The 24,082-nt window shown below is 38.3% G+C and overlaps 1 protein-coding gene across 4 annotated transcripts in view; it reads right to left on the bottom strand.

Annotated features, from left to right (window-relative positions):
* IL1RAP (interleukin 1 receptor accessory protein) overlaps window positions 1-24,082 on the bottom strand; it is a 153,929-nt gene that overhangs the window by 87,531 nt on the left and 42,316 nt on the right. For 2 of the 4 annotated variants that reach the window (XM_012097075.5, XM_012097111.5), the window contains exon 2: window positions 9,603-9,667. The exons of 1 other annotated variant lie outside the window; for it this stretch is intronic. In XM_012097075.5, coding sequence (XP_011952465.1) covers window positions 9,603-9,666 — 64 coding nt within the window. In that variant the 5' untranslated portion in view covers window position 9,667. Of the gene's footprint in view, window positions 1-9,602; window positions 9,668-15,773; window positions 15,947-24,082 lie in introns of all 4 variants that reach the window. One more of the 4 variants, XM_060404764.1, reaches the window with a different exon arrangement.

Below are 24,082 nucleotides of genomic sequence, written 5' to 3' on the forward strand. Positions count from 1 at the left end.
CTTCTCTCCTCACCCCCACTCCTCTTTGTTTTCCTTTACCTTGAGTGAACAATAAAAAACCGCTGAAAAGACATTTAGAAGCAAGCCATGGATGTCAAAAAGTCCTGTATAAGAGAAATTCAGTTTTCCCCAGGAGACTAGATAGATCAAAAAGTCCAAAGCAAATTAGAAAATATGAGGCTTTCTACGTGAAAAGCAAAAATTAGTTCATTAAGAGTTCTGGGGCCATCTGACGTCCCAAAGATCTAGGGAAAGACAGAATTAACTCTGATGCATCAATTTAATTTATTAAGTATAAAATGTTTGAACAGCAAAGTAGTCCACAATGAATGATTAGAGGTATCTTCCAAAAGTGAAAAAGGGTAAACAAAGCTAGACTAAATAATGGTCAACAATGGTTGAGAACTGCTTGAGAACAATAATTTGTATATCTGTGCTTGCCTTAACACTAATAGAGATCTATATTTCAATTAAGAATCAAATAAAACCCACAATATTATATTAACAAAGAGCTATATTTATATAGAAAAAGCTACCAGTGACTGATGGATGACCTCTCTATTTCTTTTCTTTTGAGTATCTACGTAAGTTCCTTGAAGGAAGCATAGCTGGCAAATACTCTTCAGTTCATCCCTCTCCCTGGTATGGAAAGCCCAAACTTTAAAGGGACCACAATGTTCTGTTATATAAGTTATGGGAAAAATGCAAACATCAGTAAAGTGGCGTATATATCAAAATGCACAGTAATGATCTATATGGGAAAAGAATCTAAGAAAGAGTGGATGTATGTATATGTATAACTGACTCACTTTGTTGTACACAACACTGTAAATCAACCATACTCCAATAATTTTTTTAAATGCATACTCCTGCCTAGCTTAAGGAGTACTTCAAAAAATATGAAAGTATCTTGGAAGTTAACAAAAAAAATAAACAATGATGTCAAGGAGCCTTAAACTATTATTACAGACCTTACAAACACTGTAGGAAAGGGTATTTATTTCCTAATAATGTAAAGTTATACCAGGAGTTTTGATTCTGATGGCAGAAGGAGAAAAGAAATTCATGAAAATAACAGAACTCAGCCAAGTTTAGATTATCAAGTGTGTGACTGTTTTGTCTCTTTTCTCTCATTTTCTCAACCATCTTATATTTTCATTGTTCCCACTGCCTCTAAAACAGAGAAAGACAAAAGAAGGCAATTCTGTATATTGCTTTTATAGGTTTGTATGGCAGGTACTTGAAATTATGACCAAGGTTCTCATATTATTTATAAAATTTACCCATTTTCTCCCTGTCCCTCAAAAATAAATGAACAATTGCAACACCCAGTGGATTTTAGAATAAAGCAAACTTTGGGTTTTTTTTTTAATTGAGGATAGAAGTATATTTTATTTTCTACAGAAATTCATCTGTTAAATACAAAAGCTGTTTTAAAAGTAGTGAAATAAAATGGGTTATGATTGGCCCAGTAGTGAGTCGGTGGTAATCAGATGGTGATTTGGTTCTCTAAAGCTCATCTAAATATGGTAGAAACAAATGTTAAGGGGTGAGGGGTGGGATGGGCCTGCAGAAACAAAGGTGATTCAAAGGGCAAGAAAGTCTTATAAGCCAGACATTGCCACTGAGAACCATGTATACTCACGTATTCCCTACAAAAATAGTGTCCTCTTTTAATTCATACATGTGAAGGAAAAATCAGGTCATTTTTCTAAACATAGATTTATCACTGCATTACAAGAAGCCTTTCTAGAGAATTTATAACTGCAAAGTCAGCATCACACCAATAAATTGTAGTACCCTAATATCTTTTCAATACCCACCCTTGGGAAGTACAAGTAACTAAACATAAACATCAGTCTTTCAAAGCATTAAAAAAAAAAGAGAAAAGAAAAGAAAACAAGAGTGAAGATAGCTGCTCCCAAGAAGAAACATTTAAAGGACATCAGGGTGAATGTTATAATTCCAATGACCTTTAGGTCTAAGAATAAAATGAAACTGTATTCTTCTCACATTCTCTAAATGTTTGGACTAAATTGCATAGAAACAAAATGTGTTCAGGATGACCAGCCATGAGCAACAGAGATAGGACTGAATGTCACAAGTACACCCAAGTAAGGAGTTTTTCAAAAAGCTATTCAAATAATATGAGACCATGGGAGCTGGCAACAAATTGAATATTTGCCCCAAACTGAAGGAACCATTGCTTGGCACTAAAATACAATAGATCCTTGTAGAAGAAAAACAACAACAAAGAACTGCCCAAGTGTATCTAAAATGCATTAAACAAAAATATTTCCTTCACCTGCAGGGATTCCTGTCCTCCACAATCTGTTCCCAACCTACCTTTCCAGCTTGGCTTCTAAACACCTTCACACTATCCCTTCAGCCAAACGGAACTATTCTGTTCCCAAATAAGAGATGTATTTTCTCCTAGAAAAGAGCAGTTGTTCTTTGATTGAGAAATCTTCAATACTGCCCTACAGGATTAATAACTTTCTCTGCTCTCTCATGCAATTTTGTTTGGTATTTTTTTTCTCTTCTTTCTCTCAGACTTGACTGTAAGATTCTTACAATAAGAACTTTTCATTATTTACCCTGGATTCTAACAATGTTAAATGGTCAAACACATGCTATTTAGAATAAAGTGAAATCACTGTAAGACAAATATTTCATTAGAAATAATTAAATAATAGGAATGGTGTATCTTGGATATGTCCATGGTTTATTGTCAGACCCACAATGTTCTTTAATAAAAAAGCAATAATGAAGAACTGGTTGAGATTTTGCTATTGTCAGTTGGTTTAGTTGGCTGGATGGTTAGGTTTGTTGTTGCTAATCGGTTGGTTGCTTTGGTTTATATGTAAGGACACAGAGAAACAGCATGATTAAATGACCTTAATGTCATTAAACAGCTCATTAAGTTAAACAGTCAGATCTTGAATCAATATCTTGATTCCTGCTAAGCCACAATGCTACACAGTGTTATTCATTTCCAATAAGTCACACTATTATTTCCACTCTCGGCAAATTTCTTAAAAATAATGATAAAAACATCAGGGAATCTTACCTCTGTTAGCATAAGAAAGCCCTAAGGTTAGGCAATGTGGTATAAAAGAAAGAACTTGGCTTTTAGAGGAAAGATGGCCTTTGAAACCCTATCAGAAGTACTGCTAACTGAGGCCAACCCCACACTCCCCTCTCACCTTTTCCTCCCTACTCGCCCCCTACCCCGGCTCTATATTTCCTAATTTATAAGAGGGTTGTAAGAATTTCTACACCCCACCCCCATCACAGTGTTTTCTGTGAAACTAATGATAATGTGTGAAAAATCTAGCCCTGCACCTGGCACACAGTCAACAGTTTGTTGACTCTGAAATAAAAAGCCGTATTCAAAGATGTGAGTGTATGTGTGTGTGTGTGTGTGTCTGTGTGTGCACGCGCACGTGTGCGTGTGCATTTGGGGAAGAAAATTCATTGCTATCATTTTTCATATGGTCTGTAGCAAATAATTTTGAGATGGCAGCATTTTTCAAATTCATCAGATTATACATGGTACCATTCTAACTACCTCCCCAACTTGGAATCACAATTTCTGAATATTTATTTCTACTCTAAAGGTGGCTTTAACAGTTCAACTTTCTAACATGCTGCCAAAGAAACACACCAAAAGGGAAGTGTGTGACAAATTAGTTTGCTTTTAGAATCTTGCAAAGGAGAGCTTCTTTGCATATAATATTGGAAATATTTAATTGTATGATAAGCAAAAATGGGAATATTGAGTCTTGAGCTTACATTACAGTGATTTTCTTCCTTGTGGGTAGAAAACATCTCAAATGAGGGGGAAGAGGGAGTAAAAATAATTCTCATGTATTAATTAAAAAACATAACAATCTATTACAGGGTGGTCCTTTAACAATTAGCAAAACTCATGTTCCCTAGGATCTTAATATATTTTTCTAAATTATTTATATGCTAGTAGAGTCCAAGGGGAATGTATTTAGTAAAAATAATATCTATCTTAGGAACTGAGGAAATAGCTGCAGTCACAGTTTTGTTAAGTACTAGCTGTATGACTTTGGATAGCTCTCAGCCACTCTGATTCTAATTTTCTGACCCCTAAAAGGGAGTTAAAATACCTTGACTGCTGCGTTTTGGGTGTGAGAACTAAATGACAAAGTATGTAAAATTCAAATCAAATTTTATTTCAGCAAAGGGAGCTTTATTATCACCTCTATAACTGTAACATTATAATTATATTATCACTACTAAAATCATTCAAGCTTTAATTCCTTAAAAGAGAGTAAATACTGATTTTTGATTATTTGCTTTTATTACTATCAGAAATGAAATGTTGATTCCACACTCCCCAGTGAAGATGGAAATCACAGTACTGCTATAGAAAGACTATGCTTTCTAGTCAGAATTGATCCCACACTCCCCAGTGAAGATGGAAATCACAGTACTGCTATAGAAAGACTATGCTTTCTAGTCAGAATTGTGTGCCTTAAAGTCCAGTTGACTGTATTTGAAATGCTCCACATAGAAATAAAACTGTTGTGTCATTGTGATTTCTTTTTTAAATTTGGAACTTTCCTTTAGAGAAGGGCCCGCACGAAGGAGTCCAGAGGAACAAGATAAAACAAATATCACAAGCATGTACAGAGCTTTAGGGTTTTCAAGATACCTCTCTTTGTTCACATCAATCCTGTGGTTCCGTTAACACGGGTACCTGAAGCACAGGAAGGGCCTTTGAAAGCCTAACCAGTCTACTGTCATCTACTCTGTTGTAAAAGGCATGATGCAGGAGAGGTTGGTTCATCGGATCCCTTTTTCCCTCTCATAGCTCAGAGCCAGTTCCCCTTTTATTTTTGTCAATAACACTTACTTTTTGTTCCTCTCCTTCCAACTAGGAAGTGCATCACAGACACAGACACAATATACCTTTTCATAAGGAAGGCAAATGAATATGGGCCAGATGGGCCGAGGGCATTACAACATGTTTCCTGCTCCCATGGTGACTCAATGGGGCTGGTATGAGAACGTATTTTATTCAAGAAATCAGCTTCCCTGGCAGAATTATGAGTCAGTTCCTGGGTAAAAAGCTCACTCTCCAACAACATCTGAGGGGGTGGTGGTGGGGGCTCCTTGGATGGATTACAGTAAAGGTCATTCAGAAAAGCAACACTGCCAGGACCAGTGGGGAGGCACCAGCCCTAATGAGCCACTACCTCCTGAGAATTCACTGATCTCTAACAAGGTTAACAAGGTCATTTTTCCATTTCCCTTCAAGGTGAGGACATAAAACTACATTGATGAATTGCTAGTATGAATACAAACAAGTTCAATTATAAACTTTATAATTGACCAATTATATAGTTGACCAACTTGGGCAAAAAAAAAAATGTGAAGGGACAGTTTTTCATTCATTTTATATATATATATTCCTACCTATACTTATCAATGCACTGGTCACAGCAAACACCCTCTTCCAACAACACAAGAGAAGACTCTACACATGGACATCAACAGATGGTCAACACCAAAATCAGACTGATTATATTCTTTGCAGCCAAAGATGGAGAATCTCTATACAGTCAACAAAAAAAAGACCAGGAGCTGACTGTGGCTGAGATCATGAACTCCTTATTGCCAAATTCAGACTTAAACTAAAGAAAGTAGGGAAAACCTCTAGACCATTCAGGTATGACCTAAATTAAATCCCTTATGATTATATAGTGTAAGTGAGAAATAGATTTAAGGGACTAGATCTGATAGAGTACTTGATGAACTATGGATGGAGGTTTGTGACATTAAAGGAGACAGGGATCAAGAACATCCCTATGGAAAAGAAATGCAAAAAAGCAAAATGGCTGTCTGAGGAGGCCTTACAAATAGCTGGGAAAAGAAGAGAAGTGAAAAGCAAAGGAGGAAAGGAAAGATATAAGCATCTGAATGCAGAGTTCCAAAGAATAGCAAGAAGAGATAAAAAAAAGCCTTCCTCAGCAACCAATGCAAAGAAACAGAGGAAAACAACAGAATGGGAAAGACTAGAGATCTCTTCAAGAAAATTAGAGATACCAAGGGAATATTTTATGCAAAGAGGGCTCGATAAAGGACAGAAATGGTATGAACCTAACAGAAGCAGAAGATATTATGAAGAGGTGGCAAGAATACACAGAAGAATTGTACAAAAAAATCTTCACGACCCAGATAATCACAATGGTGTGATCACTGACCTAGCGCCAGACATCCTGGAATGTGAAGTCAAGTGAGCCTTAGAAAGCATCACTATGAACAAAGCTAGTGGAGGTGATGGAATTCCAGTTGAGCTGTTTCAAATTCTGAAAGATGATGCTGTGAAAGTGTTACACTCAATATGCCAGCACATTTGGAAAATTCAGCAGTGGCCACAGGACTGGAAAAGGTCAGTTTTCATTCCAATCCCAAAGAAAGGCAATGCCAAAGAATGCTCAAACTACAGCACAATTGCACTCATCTCTCATGCTAGTAAAGTAATGCTCAAAATTCTCCAAGCCAGGCTTCAGCAATATGTCAACCGTGAACTCCCTGAAGTTCAAGCTGGTTTTAGAAAAGGCAGAGGAACCAGAGATCAAATTGCCAACATCCGCTGGATCATGGAAAAAGCAAGAGAATTCCAGAAAAACATCTATTTCTGCTTTATTAACTATGCCAAAGCCTTTGACTGTGTGGATCACAATAAACTGTGGAAAATTTTGAGAGAGATGGGAATACCAGACCACCTCACCTGCCTCTTGAGAAACCTGTATGCAGGTCAGGAAGCAACAGGTAGAACTGGACGTGGAACAATGGACTGGTTCCAAATAGGAAAAGGAGTACGTCAAGGCTGTATATTGTCACCCTGATTATTTAACTTTTATGCAGAGTACATCATGAGAAACGCTGGGCAGGATGAAGCACAGCTGGAATCAAGATCGCCGGTAGAAATATCAATAACCTCAGATAGGCAGATGACACCACTCTTATGGCAGACAGTGAAGAGGAACTCAAAAGCCTCTTGATGAAAGTGAAAGTGGAGAGTGAAAAAGTTGGCTTAAAGCTCAACATTCAGAAAACAAAGATCATGGGATCCGGTTCCATCACTTCATAGGTAATAGATGGGGAAACATTGGAAACAGTGTCAGACTTTATTTTTTGGGGCTCCAAAATCACTGCAGATGGTGACTGCAGCCATGAAATTGAAAGACACTTACTCCTTGGAAGAAAAGTTATGACCAACCTAGGTAACATATTGAAAAGCAGAGACATTACTTTGCCCACATAGGTCCGTCTAGTCAAGGCTATGGTTTTTCAATGGTCATATATGGATATGAGAGTTGGACGGTGAAGAAAGCTGAGTGCCGAAGAATTGATGCTTTTGAACTGTGGTGTTGGAGAAGACTCTTGAGAGTCCCTTGGACCGCAAGGAGATCCAACCAGCCCATTCTGAAGGAGATCAGCCCTGGGATTTCTTTGAAAGGAATGATGCTAAAGCTGAAACTCCAATACTTTGGCCACCTCATGCAAAGGGTTGACTCATTGGAAAAGACTTTGATGCTGCAAGGGATTGGGGGCAGGAGGAGAAGGGGACGACAGAGGATGAGATGGCTGGATGGCATCACTGACTTGGTGAACATGAATCTGAGTGGACTCCGGAAGTTGGTGATGGACTGGGAGGCCTGATGTGCTGCAATTCATGGGGTTGCAAAAAGTCGGACATGACTGAGCAACTGAACTGAACTGAACTGTGGAAGAGAAAGAGAGAAAGAAAGAAAGGAGAGGAAAACAGAGATTGGAAAGGAAAAAGAACATGAAAAAGGAGGAGGAGAAAAGGATGAGAATGACTGACACAGTGACAAAAAATACTGAATGTTATGAGGAAAACTACAGAAGGATAGAGGACTGGAGTGATTGGCAGGCTATGTTACTTAAGATGGTTAAGGAAGGCCTCTGTAAGAAGATGCCATTCAAGGACAGAACTAAATCAAATAAGAAACTACTATCAGGGTTATACTCAACATATTTAAAATCAGGACATCACGGAACTGGCCAGCCAAATGGGACACTCAGTTAAGCAGGGTAGATGCTGGTTTCAACAGGCAGTAGAGCCCTATACTAGTGAATCCCAGTTCAATATCAGTCCTGCTTATAATATATCCTCTCCTCTGTAAAGCCCCTAAGGGCCAACAAGGTTTGAAGTTCTCTCTCCTTCTCTTGGCTTTGAGCTGTCCTCTGTCCAAGTTATACTCCTCTTTTAGTGCTATTTTTGGTTTCAAATAAAATGCCTTAAGTGGTATAGCAAAGCCGAAACACACACAGGGAAAATAATCAGGATAGTAGGAAGGCTCAAATCGATGCCACATGAAGAAAAGTTGAAGGTATATACGGGAGAACATGGCCATGGTTTGGTGACCCCTGTTAAACATCTCTGTTGGCCTCTCACATAGAAGAAGAATTAAAGCAATGATATTCAAAGTATGATCCATGATCATCAGGGAAATTATACATGGGAATGTTTTTCTTTAAATGAAGATAACTCAGTTCCTTGAATTAAAACTAGAGACTCATGGGATGAGGTATTTTCCATTCAAATCAAGCAGTTGAACCAAAGAAATGTATGGATGTGACTAAAGACAAATTTCAGTTATGTGTAGTAATAAAATTTTCTAATAATGTGATCAGTCCAAAGACACAATGGTCCAAAATGAGAGGATCACTAGTTAGAGGTACCATCAAATAGTTCTGAGCAGTACTTCTACATATGAGATGAGACCCACAAAGACAGACTTTCAAGTCCCCTGTAACTCTGATGTCATACGATCCATGTCCATGATAGCTGAGTTTGGTTATTTAAACTCAATAAATATTTTGGCTGCAACTTCTTATGCTCATGAAGTAACATCCAAAGAAAGAATGAGCCTAATGATAGGTTCTTTCTTTCCTATGTGTGCTCTCTGCATGCATAGTTGCTCAGCCATGTCCAACTTTCTGTGACCCTTTGGACTGTAGCCTCAGTCTCCTCTGTCCATTGGACTTTTCAGGCAAGAATACTGAAATGGATTGTCATTTCCTTCTCCAGGGGATCTTCCCAACTGAAGGACTGAACCTGTGTCTCTTGTGTCTCCTCCATTGCAGGAGTCATCAGAGCAAAACTCTATCTTTATTTATTTGTTTTTATAAGGTATCAATCAATGGGCTGTTACCACCAAGGCTTTCTCCACCACTGGCTCAAGTTTGGAAAACAGAAGTCATGCACTATTACTGTCATTTCTTTTCCCATAGGACCTGAGGTAAGGGGAAGAAATATGATTCTAGTTGCCTTAGATGTGAAGGTGAAGATAAATCTCTATAATCAAACACACCAAACCAGTCCCCCCAGTGTACTTTGTCCCATAAAGACTCAAGATTTCAGTAGTTCTTGCCACCATCAAAACTATATGATTCTGTCAAATATAAGATTTATATTACCACAGAAGTCAATGAAAATAAGCAACATTATGGTCTCTTAACCCATTTTCAGACATACGACATTACTCTATGTGTTATCTGCATCTTAACAGACTGTTAAGACATTCACTTACCTGAGGCATCACTTTGCAGGATCCCATAGAAGTACAGACTCATTACACACCACAGAAGTCCCATCCTGTCAATACAAATACAAAGGCAAGGAGAGTACTTATTACCCTCAAGTGCTTAAATAATACTAGTGCATATGTAGGCTGACTATCGACTAGAAACTGTTTTAAGACTTCTACAATATTAACACAAAAATATAATTATATTTATAATACATTTTTAATATTTATAAAAAATTACACAATCAAAATTATAACAATTTTACAATGTTAATATTGTCAGAACCAACCAGGCAGATAGGCTTTTTTTATATCTCCATATTACAGGTAAGAAAACTGAGACAAGTGTAAATAACATAAAAGATCCTTTGGCTACAAAAGGGTAACTGGTGCATCTAGCGTGTGCATGCTCAGTCACGTCCAACTCTTTGCAACCCCATGGACTGTAGTCTGCCAGGCTCCTCTACCCATGAAATTTTCCAGGCAAGAATACTGGAGTGGGTTGCCATTCCCTTCTCCAGGGATCTTCCTGAAGACCCAGGGATCAAACCCTCATCTCTTAAGTCTCCTGCATTAACAAGCAGATTCTTTACCACTTGCAGCAGCTGGAAAGCCCCAGAAAGTGGTAGGGTGATGATTAAATTACAACAGCCTGGCTCTAGAATGGTCTCTTAATCACTGAACTCTGCCTACTTAAAAACAGTTTCTTTTAGATTTTTTTTTCATCAGAGTTGAATTTCTGGCAGATAAGTTTGTTCTTCTTACCCTTCATCATATTGTCTTGGTTTATTTCCACTTGGAAATGTTTTATTATCTAGACACTTCTTAGTGAGGAACAGAAAGTCTAGAAATCCTAGATTCAGATTTGGTTTGCAGTCCAACATACTCTGAATTTATAGTAAAGGGAAATGTATAACCTTCATGTCTTACTGATGCTCTACTCTTCCTACTCAAGAGACAAATGATGCTGGATTCCAGTTTCTGTGATGTTTAGCCGTTCTGTTGGTAACCAGCTGAAACAGTTCACTAGTAAGAACGATGCCCTTTTATTTGGTTGTGTGATCTTTAATGCAGAAGGGCTAGAGGTATAACAACTCTGTTGACTATTTCCTTCCCCAGTACTCTAGACATATCTGGCCCCTGATAAAACCTCTGTGGGGTTATAAATACTGAAACCTGAATATTATTGAGAAATTCCATATCAAGGACCTCCACTCTCTATTTTGAACATAATAGCCATATGGGTGGGGGTAATTACAGAGGTCTTGGTAACTTGTCCAGATCATATTTCTACTAGGTGGCAGAGATGAGATTTATATCCACACCTGACAAACGACATCTATCATCCCAAATATTAGCCTATGTCACAAGTTTCACAGTAACACAGTAGTCTAAAAATCATAGAAGTATTTAATAAATAGGGTGACCTACTAACAGCATTTGAGATGCAACATTTATAAGAGTGCTACACTGAAACAAAAGGTATAAATCAGTACTGTTCAAGCCATCCAGAATGTGTGGTCATTTTAAAGGAGGATGCAAGTTTCATACACTTGTCACCTCTATTGGCCACACATCACCAAAAATATCTATTGTGCTTCTTTCTTAGCATGATTGTACATGAGAGTGCCATGGAAAGCAAGGAGATCAAACCAGTCAATCTTAAAGGAAATCAACCCTGAATACTCTTTGGAAGGACTGATGCTGAAGCTGAAGCTTCAATACTTTAGCCACCTGACACGAAGAGCCAACTCACTGGAAAAGATACTGATGCTGGGAAAGATCGACGGCAGGAGGAAAAGGGCACAACAGAGGATGAGATGGTTGGATGGCATCACGGATTCATTGGACATGAACTTGGGAAAACTACAGGAGATGGTGAGGGACAGGGAAGCTTGGCATACTGGACTTGTATAAGGTCCACGGAGTTGCAAAGAGTCAGACATGACTTGGCAACTGAACAAGAGCAACATAAATCACAGGAGAGTTTATTCTATCTTAAACAACATTTTATCTCAGAAATTAAATGTCTCTTTCTTAAAACCACCATTCCCTTCTAATTCTTATACCATTACCTTAGGGAGTTTTCCTTTTGGCATTCTTTAATTCAACAAAACATGTATTGAACACTTTCTGTTTACAAGTCACTAGCCTATAATTGCAGAGACCTCTCTCAAGCAAGATGTAGGGCTTTCTCTAAAGGCACTTATCCCCAGTAGAGGAAATAAACCACATGCAAACCACTTCAGCATCATCAACTTTGAACAACAGACATGCAGAGGCACTGCAGGATGTTCAAAGATTTATCAGACGGAAGTTTGAGCACTAAGCGGAGTCTAACAGAAACTTGAAGTGTGTGCAAGAAATAGCTACAATACAAAGTAAAGTGAGAAAAATAGACAGGAGCTGATAAGTGTTATTGAAGATTAGTAAAAGAAAGAGATTACTCCAGCTAAGGCAGTCAAAGAAGACTAAATAGAAGAGGTAGCTTTAAACTGAAAAAAGTGGTTTGGAAATTCAGAATTGAGGCAGAAGGAAAGTGTTGGGGAAAGAAACTCACTGGAGAATAATGCTCAGAGGAAAGCATGGAACATAAATAGGAAATCGTCTATAAATAATTCAGTTTGACTCAAGCACAGGGTATTAGGGAAAGAACTATAAAAGATTTTGGTGGAAAGCATAGGGTTTTAGGATCAGGATATTGCAAGGTCTTAAACAGTGGGCTAAGAACTTGGGATTAATTTAAACAGCAAGGAGGGAATCACTGAAATTTTCTGATCAGAGGAATGATATGGTGATCAAATTATGCTGTATGGAGGTCATTCCTCCAGGCACACATTGGATGGATTGCCACTAAATTCTGTCTTGAAATCAATTTGATTCCTCAGTCGATCATCACAATAATTATTATGCTTCTAGTTTTGTGTCATCCATAAACTTGATGAACATTCCACCTATGTCCTCATTCAAGACATCCATTAACAAAAGTAATTAATAATTCTGTTTAGTCCTTGTCAACAGAGAGCAAGTAGACATTTAATTGCTGATATAAGGCAAAGTAATCTCAGTTCCAATACTCAGCTATGCTAAAGGATTCTAACCTCCCAAATTGTTTTTGGCTATTAAAAAAAAAAAAGCCTCACACCTCTCTACTTTCACAGTTTGCCTGTTTATAAGCTGCTGAGTTCCTATGGCAACACTTTGAAGACATTCTAATTAGTGTGTGATTGAGAGCCTAAATTGATAATCCCAGGAGTAACTGGATTATGCTGGAGGCAACGAGTCAGATTACCAAGGTAAACTTAAAATAACGTGTGGAAATACAAGTCCAGGGTCAGTCCTGCCTTGTAATGCATCAGAATAAATCAGACTGAAAAGAAAATATGATTGTGCAGGCTGGTTTTAAAAGACTAAAGGTACCAATGATCTGAAATATTTCTGACAAGATTGATTCATTTAACACAGACTTGCATTCAGCCTCAGAAGTTTACTATTGTTACAAGTAATACAATTTTTTTATTGTATCTTATTATTTTTTTTTTTTTTGGCTGCACTACAGCATGCAGAACTTTCCAGACCAGAGATCGAACCTGCCACACCCCCTGCAGTGGAAGCTTGGAATCTTAACCACTGGACCACCAGGGAAGTCCAGTAATAAGCTTTTAATTCTCATTTCTTATGGAGAGTGGGACTGGGTATTTTTAGACCTGGAGAAACAATCAGAAAAGAAAAGGAATCTATCTAATAATGCAGAGTTTCTCATGGTCTGAAGTACAACCTAGCGTTACATTATTGTGATGGGGTTTAATAGCTTCTGCCTTTGCTTCAGATGACTGGAACCTAAATACAATAAATTCCTAGCCATCCTTCCCTGCATTTTGTTTACTATATGATCATTCCACACTTTCCCTCTTAGATATTAGTGCTTACCTTATATTCAATGCCATTGTTTCCTAGGATAACGTCTACATCACCTAGCAAGAAGTTTCAAAAATGTACTTAGTTCTACGTAACCGACATGATAATAAAGATTGCTATTACATATTCAAGGCTGTATATTGTCACCCTGCTTATTTAACTTCTATGCAGAGTACATCATGAGAAACGCTGGACTGGAAGAAACGCAAGCTGGAATCAAGATTGCCGGGATTTCAAAATATCAATCACCTCAGATATGCAGATGACACCACCCTTATGGCAGAAAGTGAAGAGGAACTCAAAAGCCTCTTGATTAAAGTGAAAGAGGGGAGTGAAAAAGTTGGCTTAAAGCTCAACATTCAGAAAATGAAGATCATGGCATCCGGTCCCATCACTTCATGGGAAATAGATGGGAAAACAGTGGAAACAGTGGCAGACTTTATTTTGGGGGGCTCCAAAATCACTGCAGATGGTGACTGCAGCCATGAAATTAAAAGATGCTTACTCCTTGGAAGAAAAGTTATGACCAACCTAGATAGCATATTCAAAAGCAGAGACATTACTTTGCTGACTAAGGTCCATCTAGTCAAGGCTATGGATTTTCCAGTAGTCATGAATGAATGTGAGAGTTGGAGTGTGAAGAAGGCTGAGCACCGAAGAATTGATGCTTTTGAACTGTGGTGTTTGAGAAGACTCTTGAGAGTTCCTTGGACTGCAAGGAGATCCAACCTGTCCATTCTGAAGGAGATCAAGCCTGGGATTTCTTTGGAAGGAATGATGCTAAAGCTGAAACTCCAGTACTTTGGCCACCTCATGGGAAGAGATGACTCATTGGAAAAGACATTGGTGCTGGGAGGGATTGGGGGCAGGAGAAGGGGACGACAGAGGATGAGATGGCTGGATGGCATCACTGACTCGATGGACATCAATCTGAGTGAACTCTGGGAGTTGGTGATGGACAGCGAGGCCTGGCGTGCTGCGATTCATGGGGTCGCAAAGAGTCGGACACGACTGAGCGACTGAACTGAACTGAACTGAACTGAACTGATTACATATTCACTTTAACATCTATCCATGCAAATTAATCTTTCCAGTGTCTGCCTTCTCTAGCGACATTAAGCTTCAAAATTTCCTTACCTCTGAGTTTGCTCTGATCACTGGATTTTCTCACTGACCGGGAGATAGGCTGAAACTAGGCTATCTACCCCTAGATAATAATTCAGATTATCTCTGAATCATCATTTGCTCAATCTTCCTTCTATACAGCAGTATTTCGCAAGACCACAGACTAGATTCATCCATTGGTTTCCTTAATTCCATATGCAGCTCCATAATTAGATCATAGCCACTCTCTGAATCTCAGCAACCTGGTTGGGGCATGGTCCTTCAACTTAGTTCTTAGTAGCACTCTGTTCTAGGAGCCTGCATTTATTTTCCCTGTAATATCTTACTCTAAGCTGGATAAACCTCCTCTAACCATGAAGCTTTATCTGCTTCATTTGTCGTTGACAGATACCCTGCGCTTTGACTTGTCCACTGAATACTTGGACATTAACACCAAGTCACAGAAGCTAGATGGTCATCCACATGCAGGATCAGCCCTGCAGCCCAATTACTTCCTTGAGCCTGAATTCCACCTAGATCTTTCTTTTCCTTTTTCTAATATACTGATAATGTTTGAGCAGGTTTTGCTTCAAAACCTTTCAGCAAAGTAACATAATAGGCTCTGAATCTGGGTATTATGAAGTAAGCATATTCCACTTTGTCTTTCTTAATGAATGTAGCTATAAACCTGGCGAGAGTACATGGAGCAACTTTTTGAAGACTCTAAATTGGAAGCAATAGCACATTCTGTTAAAGTATGCATAAGCATTCACCACAATATCATGCACCATAAATCAAACTTAAACAAATTTAAAGGAATTCAAAGTATATCTCTAACCATAGAATTAAACTATAAATATAAATAAATAAATAACATGAAAAATCTCCAAAGATTTAGGAATTAAAAAATATACTTCTAAATAATACATGGAACAAAGAGCAAGTCTTGAGGGTGTTAGGCCCAAGTCGAGAAATCTCCCAATGACCACCAGGGAGCCGATATCCGATGCAAAAGCAAGAGAGTTTTTATTACCAAGCAGCAGGTATAGGGAGGAGCCCTGAGCTCTGGGTTTCATTGCTTATATAGGGTATTCTTGTGCGAAAAATTTGAAAAACAGGAGTTTCTGGGTTGGGAGATGTCTAATTGGTTACCTTCTGTGGAAGGGTTAGGTGTTGGGTTCTGATTGGTTCCCATTTCCCAGGCTGGCCACGGGTTCTGATTGGTCCCAGGGTGGTGGGGTGAGGTTAAGGGATTTCCACAAAGCTCTTTTCTGGGAATTTTTACAAAATGTAGTCTTCTTTAACAAAATGGAGTAGCTTAGGTCCTTCAAGGGAAATTAGAAAATATTTTGAACTGAGCAAAAGTGAAAATCCAACATACCAAAATGCATGGGATACAGTTAAATCAGTGCTTAGAGAATAATTTTCTGTATTAAATGTTCACAATAAAAAAATAATAAAGATCCCAAGAAAATAATCTAATATTTTACCTTAAGAACCTACAAAAAGAAGAAAAAACTAAACCTAGCAAGCAAAATGAGGGAAATAATAAAGAATGGAGATAAAGATTTCTATTGTTCAGTCGCTAAGCTGTGTCAGACTCTTTGAGACCCCATAGACTGTAGCATGCCAGGCTTCCCTGTCCTTCACTATCTTTTGGAATTTGCTCAAACTCATGTCCATTGAGTTGGTGATGCCATCAACCATCTCTTCCTTTGTTGCCTCCTTTTTCTCTTTCTCAAAGATTTTTAGACCAGAAATAATTATATGCATTGAAAAAATAACAAAGCCAAAAGCTGGTTCCTTGAAAAGAAAAATAAAATAGCTAAATCTTTAGCCAGGAGAATCAAGAAGGAAAGTAAAACACCTATCACTAACGTTAGGAATAAAAGAGGGTATTTCACTACTGATTACACAGCATTAAAATTATAATAAGGCAATACTAAAAACTCTAGGCACACAAATGCCACAATTTAGATAAAATGGACCATCTCAAAAACCACAAGTTACCAAGGTTCACCCAAAATTAAATGGACAATCTGAATGGTCCTATAATTATTAAAAAGAAATTGCATGTGTAGGTAGAAATCTTCCAAAAAATAAATATTTAAGCATTGGTGGTTTCACTGGTGAATTCTACCAAACATTTAATGAATTAATAACATCAATTTTACACAATTTCCTCCAGAAAATTAAAGAGGACAAAACTGTTCCAATTCGTTTAATGGCATCAATATTGCTCTCATTACAAAACCTACCATAGATAGCACAAGAAAACAAATTTACAGATATTCTACAATCAAGCAGAGTTTATCCCAGGAATTCAAGATGGTTTCAGTATTTTCACAGATTTAAAGAAGAAAAACCACATCATCATATCAATTGATGCAGGAACAGTACTTGACCGAATTCAATACCCATTCATGATACAAATTCTCAGGAACCTAAGTATAGGAGGGAACTTACTCAAATGGCAAAAGAGCATCTAATAAAAAACGTGCAGCTAACATTACATCTAATGTTAAAAGACTGAATGCTTTAAGGAGCAAGGAAAGGATACTCCTAGTACTATTCAACATCATTCTAGAAGTTGCATCTACCCATGCAATAAGGTTATACACAGATGACATGATTTTCCACATAGAAAGTCCGAAGGAATCTATTTATAAATAGAACTAAATATGGTTAGCAAGATTACAGAACGTGTACTCAATGTACAAAAATTAAACATATTACTATAAACTAGCAATGAACAATTATAAAGATTTTCTTAATATGGTTACAATAACTCAAAGAAAAACTAAAATGTTCAACTAAAAAGCTTAATCAAACATATGTAAAATCTGTATGCTGAAATTTACAAAACATTGATAAGAAACCATACGTGGTTGTCAAGATGGCCTTCATGCCCTAATCTCTGGAACCCGTAATGTTACTTCACTTGGCAAAAGTAATTTTACAAATGTAATTAAGATTATAGAGTTTAAAATACAGAGATTATATTGGATTATTCACAATGGGCTTGAACTAACCATTCAGTTCAGTTCAGTTCAGTTGCTCAGTCATGTCCGACTCTTTGTGACCCCATACACTGCAGCACTTCAGGCCTCCCTGCCCATCAGCAACGCCCAGAGTTTACCCAAACTAATGTACATGGAGTCAGTGATGCCATCCAACCATCTCATCCTCTCTTGTCCCCTCTTCTCCTGCCTTCCAAGAAGCAAGGTCTTTTCAAATGAGTCAGTTCTTCGCAACAGGTGGCCAAAGTACTGGAGTTTCAGCTTCAACAAACCTCCTTCCAATGAACACTCAAGACTGATCTCCTTTAGGATGGACTGGTTGGGTCTCCTTGCAGTCCAAGGGACTATCAAGAGTCTTCTCCAACACCACAGTTCAAAAGCATCAATTCTTCGGTGCTCAGCTTTCTTTATAGTCCAACAATCACATCCATACATAACTACTGGAAAAACCATAGCCTTGACTAGAGGAACATTTGTTGGCAAAGTAATGTCCCTGCTTTTGAATATGCTATCTAGGTTGGTCATAACTTTCCTTCCAAGGAGTAAGCGTCTTTTAATTTCATGGCTGCAGTCACCATCTGCAGTGATTTTGGAGCCCCCCACCCCAAAATAAAATCAGCCACTCTTTCCACTGTTTCACCATTTATTTGCCATGAAGTGATGGGACCAGAACCATGATCTTCATTTTCTGAATGTTGAGCTTTAAGCCAACTTTTTCACTCTCCACTTTCACTTGCATCAAGAGGCTCTTTAGTTCTTTTTCACTTTCTGCCATAAGGGTGGTGTCATCTGCATATCTGAGGTTATTGATATTTCTCGCGACAATCTTGATTTCAGCTTGTGCTTCCTCCAACCCAGCGTTTCTCATGATCTACACTGCATATAAGTTAAGTAGCAGGGTGACAATTTACAGCCTTGACATACTCCTTTTCCTCTTTGGAACCAGTCTGTTGTTCCATGTCCAGTTCTAACTGTTGCTTCCTGACCTACATACAGGTTTCTCAAGAGGCAGATCAGGTGGTCTGGTATTCCCATCTCTTTCATTTTCCACAGTTTATTGTGATCCACACAGTCAAAGGCTTTGACATTGTCAATAAAGCAGAAATAGGCTTTTTTTGGAACTCTCTTTCTCTTTTCCATGACCCATCGGATGTTGGCAATTTGATCTCTGGTTCCTCTGCCTTTTCTAAAACCAGCTTGAACATTTGAAAGTTCACATTTCAGGTATTGCTGAAGTCTGACTTGGAGAATTTCGAGCATTACTTTACTAGCATGTGAGATGAGTTCAATTGTGTGGTAGTTTGAGCATTCTTTGACATTGCCTTTCTTTGGGATTGGAATGAAAACTGACCTTTTCCAGTCCTGTGGCCACTGCTGAGTTTTCCAAATTTGCTGGCATATTGAGTGCAGCACTTTCACAGCATCATCTTTTAGGATTTGAAATAGCTCAACTGGAATTCCATCATCTCCACTAGCTTTGTTTATAGTGATGCTTCCTAAGGCCCACTTGACTTCACATTCCAGGATGTCTGGCTCTACATGAGTGATCACACCATCGTGATTATCTTGGTCATGAAGTTTTTTTTTTTTTTTTTTACAGATCTTCTGTGTATTCTTGCTACTTCCTCTTAGTATCTTCTGCTTCTGTTAGGTCCCTACTATTTCTGTCCTTTATTGAGCCCATCTTTGCATGAAATGTTCCCTTGGTATCTCTAATTTTCTTGAAGAGATCTCCTATTCTATTGTTTTCCTCTATTTTTTTTTCACTAATCACTGTGGAAGGCTTTCTCATCTCTCCTTGCTATTCTTTGGAACTCTGCATTATGAGCCCTTAAAAGCCAGACAACTTTCTCTGGCTAAAGTCAGAGAAATGTAGTAAAGGATGAGCCAGAGAAATGTAGTAAAGGATGATCCAAAGAAATGGGAAGTAAGAGAAGAATGCTATAGGTCTTTGATATTGAAAGATAAATATGGAAACATGCCATGGAATGCCAGTTGCATTAAAAAACTGGAGAAATCTTCAGCTGACAGTCAGTTCAGTTGCTCAGTCATGTCTGACTCTTTGTGACCTCATGGACTGCAGCACGTCAAGCTTCCCTGTCCATCACCAACTCCGAGAGCTTACTCAAACTCATGTCCAACGAGTCAGTGATGCCATACATCCTCTCATCCTCATCCTTTCTCCTCCTACCCTCAATCTTTCCCACCCTCAGGGTGTTTTCCAGTGTGTCAGCTCTTCACATCAGGTGGCCAAAGTATTGGAGATTCAGCTTCAGCATCAGTCTTTCCAGTGAATATTCAGGAGTGATTTCCTTTAGGACCGACTGGTTTGATCTCTTGCAATTGAAGGGACTCTCAAAAGTCTTCTCCAACAGCACAGTTCAAAAGCATTAGATATTCAGTGGTCAGCTTTCTGTATAGTCCAACTCTCAAATCAATACATGACTACTGGAAAAACCATAGCCTTGACTAAACAGACCTTAGTCAACAAAGTAATGTCTGTGCTTAATTTTAATATGGTGTCTAGGTTTGTCATAGCTTTTCTTCCAAGGAGCAAGCATTGTTTAATTTCATGGCTGCAGTCACCATCTGCAGTGATTTTAGAGACCAAGAAAATAAAGTCTCTCACTGTTTCCATTGTTTCCCCAAATATTTTCCATGAAGTGATGGGACTGGATGCCATGATCTTAGTTTTTTGAATGTTGAGTTTTAAGTCAGCATTTTCTCTCTCTTCTTTCACTTTTATCAAGAGACTCTTTAAAGTTCCTCTTCATTTTCACCTGACAACCAGTAAGGAAATAAGAACCTCAGGCCTGTAGCTACAGTGCGTGGAATTTGGTCAACAACTTTGAAGAGTCATCTTTCTAAGCACCTCCAGAATGGAACACCACCTTGCTGACAACCCTGATCCCTTTGATTTAGCCATGTAAGGCCCTAAGCAGAGAACCAACTGAACCATACTAACCTGCACTTTTGACTCACAGAATCTCTGGTGTTAATAAATGATTTTTAATTAATTTTGGATGTTGCTTTAAGCCACTAAGTTTCTGGTATTTTCATATTGGTAACAGAAAATACAAGAGATATACCATGCTCATGGATTATAAGACTCCACATATAAAAGATGCCAATTCTCCCCCAAATTATTTGACAGACTTAATGAAATTCCAATCAAAAATTCTAGAAAGATCTTTACAGATATACACAAGTTGATTCTAAAATTTATATGGAAAGAGAAATACCTTAAATATAGGAAACCATTTTGACAAAGAAGAATAAAGTTATAGGAATCACACTACAACCAACTCAATTTTAAAATGTCAAAAGTCCTTCCCAGGTCCGAGTAGCTCAGGAGTTTGGCGAACATAGGCAAAACACTCTCAGACATAAATCACAGCAGGATCCTCTATTATCCACCTCCCAGAATTCTGGAAATAAAAGCAAAAATAAACAAATGGGATCTAATTAAAATTAAAAGCTTCTGCACAACAAAGGAAAATATAAGCAAGGTGAAAAGACAGCCTTCTGAATGGGAGAAAATAATAGCAAATGAAGCAACTGACAAACAACTAATCTCAAAAATATACAAGCAACTCCTGAAGCTCAATTCCAGAAAAATAAACGACCCAATCAAAAAATGGGCCAAAGAACTAAATAGACATTTCTCCAAAGAAGACATATGGATGGCTAACAAACACATGAAAAGATGCTCAACATCACTCATTATTAGAGAAATGCAAATCAAAACCACAATGAGGTACCACTTCACACCAGTCAGAATGGCTGCGATCCAAAAATCTGCAAGCAATAAATGCTGGAGAGGGTGTGGAGAAAAGGGAACCCTCCTACACTGTTGGTGGGAATGCAAACTAGTACAGCCACTATGGAGAACAGTGTGGAGATTCCTTAAAAAATTGCAAATAGAACTACCTTATGACCCAGCAATCCCACTGCTGGGCATACACACCGAGGAAACCAGAATGGAAAGAGACACATGTACCCCAATGTTCATCGCAGCACTGTTTATAATAGCCAGGACATGGAAACAACCTAGATGTCCATCAGCAGATGAATGGATAAGAAAGCTGTGGTACATATACACAATGGAGTATTACTCAGCCGTTAAAAAGAATTCATTTGAATCAGTTCTGATGAAATGGATGAAACTGGAGCCGATTATACAGAGTGAAGTAAGCCAGAAAGAAAAACACCAATACAGTATACTAACACATATATATGGAATTTAGGAAGATGGCAATGACAACCCTGTATGCAAGACAGGGAAAGAGACACAGATGTGTATAATGGACTTTTGGACTCAGAGGGAGAGGGAGAGGGTGGGATGATTTGGGAGAATGACATTCTAACATGTATACTATCATGTAAGAATTGAATCGCCAGTCTATGTCTGACGCAGGATGCAGCATGCTTGGGGCTGGTGCATGGGGATGACCCAGAGAGATGTTATGGGGAGGGAGGTGGGAGGGGGGTTCATGTTTAAAACTAAAAAAAAAATAAAAATAAAAATAAAATAAAAAAAAGTCAAAAGTCTTAAAGAGGTATGTTATCAAAATTCAACATTATTAGCTATAAGGAAATGGAAATTAAAACCATAAAATGAGATACCACTAAACACCTTTCAGAAAAACTAAGGTAAAAAATGCTGACAGTAGGAACTTCCCTAGCAGTCTAGTGGTTAAGACTCTGCCTTCCAGCATAGAGCGTGCAGGTCTGATCCCTGGTGATTGAGCTAAGATCCCATATGCCTCTTGGCCAAAAAAAACAATGCATAAAACAGAAGCAGTGTTGTAACAGATGCAATAAAGACTTTTTAAAAATGGTCCACATCAGAAAATAAAAATAACTAATCTTAAAAAGAAAAAAGAAATACAATACTAAATGCTGAAGAGAATACAAAATGGAACTCTCTTACTGCTGAGACTACAAAATAGTACAGCCTCTTAAGAAAACAACTTGTCAGTTTCTTATTCAGTTGGGTGTGCTTATTCACTCAGTCATGTCCAACTCTTTGCGACCCAATAGATGGTAGCCCCTCCAGGGTTCTCTGTCCATGGGGATTCTCGAGGCAAGAATACTGGAGTGGGTTGCCATGTCCTCCTCCATGGGATTTTCCCAACCCAGGGATCGAACCCAGGTCTCCGGCATTGTAGGCAGATTGCCATCTAAGCCATCAGGGAAGCCAGGTAAACGCACATATACCATAGAACCTAGCAATCCTACTCCTAGCTATTTATGCAAGAGAAATGGAAACTATGTTTGGACAAAAACCTATACATGAATGATTATAGTGACTCCATTATTAATTGCCATAAACTAGAAACAACTCAAATGTCCCTCAGTTGGGAAACAGATAAATCCTTGTGTGTGTGTGTGTGTGTGTGTGTGTGTGTGTGTGTGTGTGTGTGTGTTTGTGTCTGCTCAGTTACTCAGTTGTGTCCAACTCTTTGTGACCCCATGGACTGTAGCCCACCAGGCTCCTGTGTCCATGGGACCTTCCAGGCAGGAGTACTGGAGTGGGTTGCCATTTTCTCCTCCAGGGGATCTTCCCGAACCAGGAACCTTCTATATCTCATGTACGAGCAGGCAGATTCTTTACCACTGAGCCACCTGAGAAATCCAAACAAACCCTGGTACAATCCCAAAACGGACTCCTTGGCATCAGTGTGTGACAATGAGCTGTTGATAACAACAGCTGAGTGTCAAAGGCATTATGCTGGGTGGGGAAAAAAAAAAAAAAAAAAGGCCAGTTTCAATATTATATCCACCATCCAGATTTAAATGACATTTCCAAAAGACAAAACTAAAGTGACATAGAACAGATCAGTGGCTAGAGACAGTAGCTCCTGCTACAGACACAATACAAGGGTGTTGTTTGGGACACAGAACAGTTCTATGTCCTGACTGGGGCAATGATTAAACGAGGCTATCCATAAGTTAAAATTCATAGAGTTGTACTTCCAAAAAAGCCAATTTTATTGCATATTAATTTGACAAGATATGTGTAAGTCACATGATTTTTATTTCTAAAAAGCTTCACAAATGAGTTGTGAACCCCTTTAGACAATTTAAATAAATGAAAGCTGTTTTAACCCGAATTTGGTTTCTATTTTCAAATTTCACTTTGAAAGTAACACAATCCTATCGTTAAGTCTGAAATGTTCCCAAAAAAGCCTAGCAGTGGAGGCACATGGAGAGATCAATGAAACTGTCCCAACTTCCAGCACATCAAGCCAGCGTTGGTAACCTCGATACCACAGCAGAGTCAGAGTTCAGAAAACATGAGCACACTCTTCTTAGATACTGCCTTCTTCTTTCTAACTAAATAGCTTCAAAGTGTTTGGAACTCTGAGAGGACATATATAACAGAATATACCACCTGCCATCTTTAGAAGCTTGGAATAGAATGTGAGCAGGTTGATT

Source organism: Ovis aries, chromosome 1, assembly GCF_016772045.2.
Source record: "Ovis aries strain OAR_USU_Benz2616 breed Rambouillet chromosome 1, ARS-UI_Ramb_v3.0, whole genome shotgun sequence".
Taxonomy (NCBI): domain Eukaryota; kingdom Metazoa; phylum Chordata; class Mammalia; order Artiodactyla; family Bovidae; genus Ovis; species Ovis aries.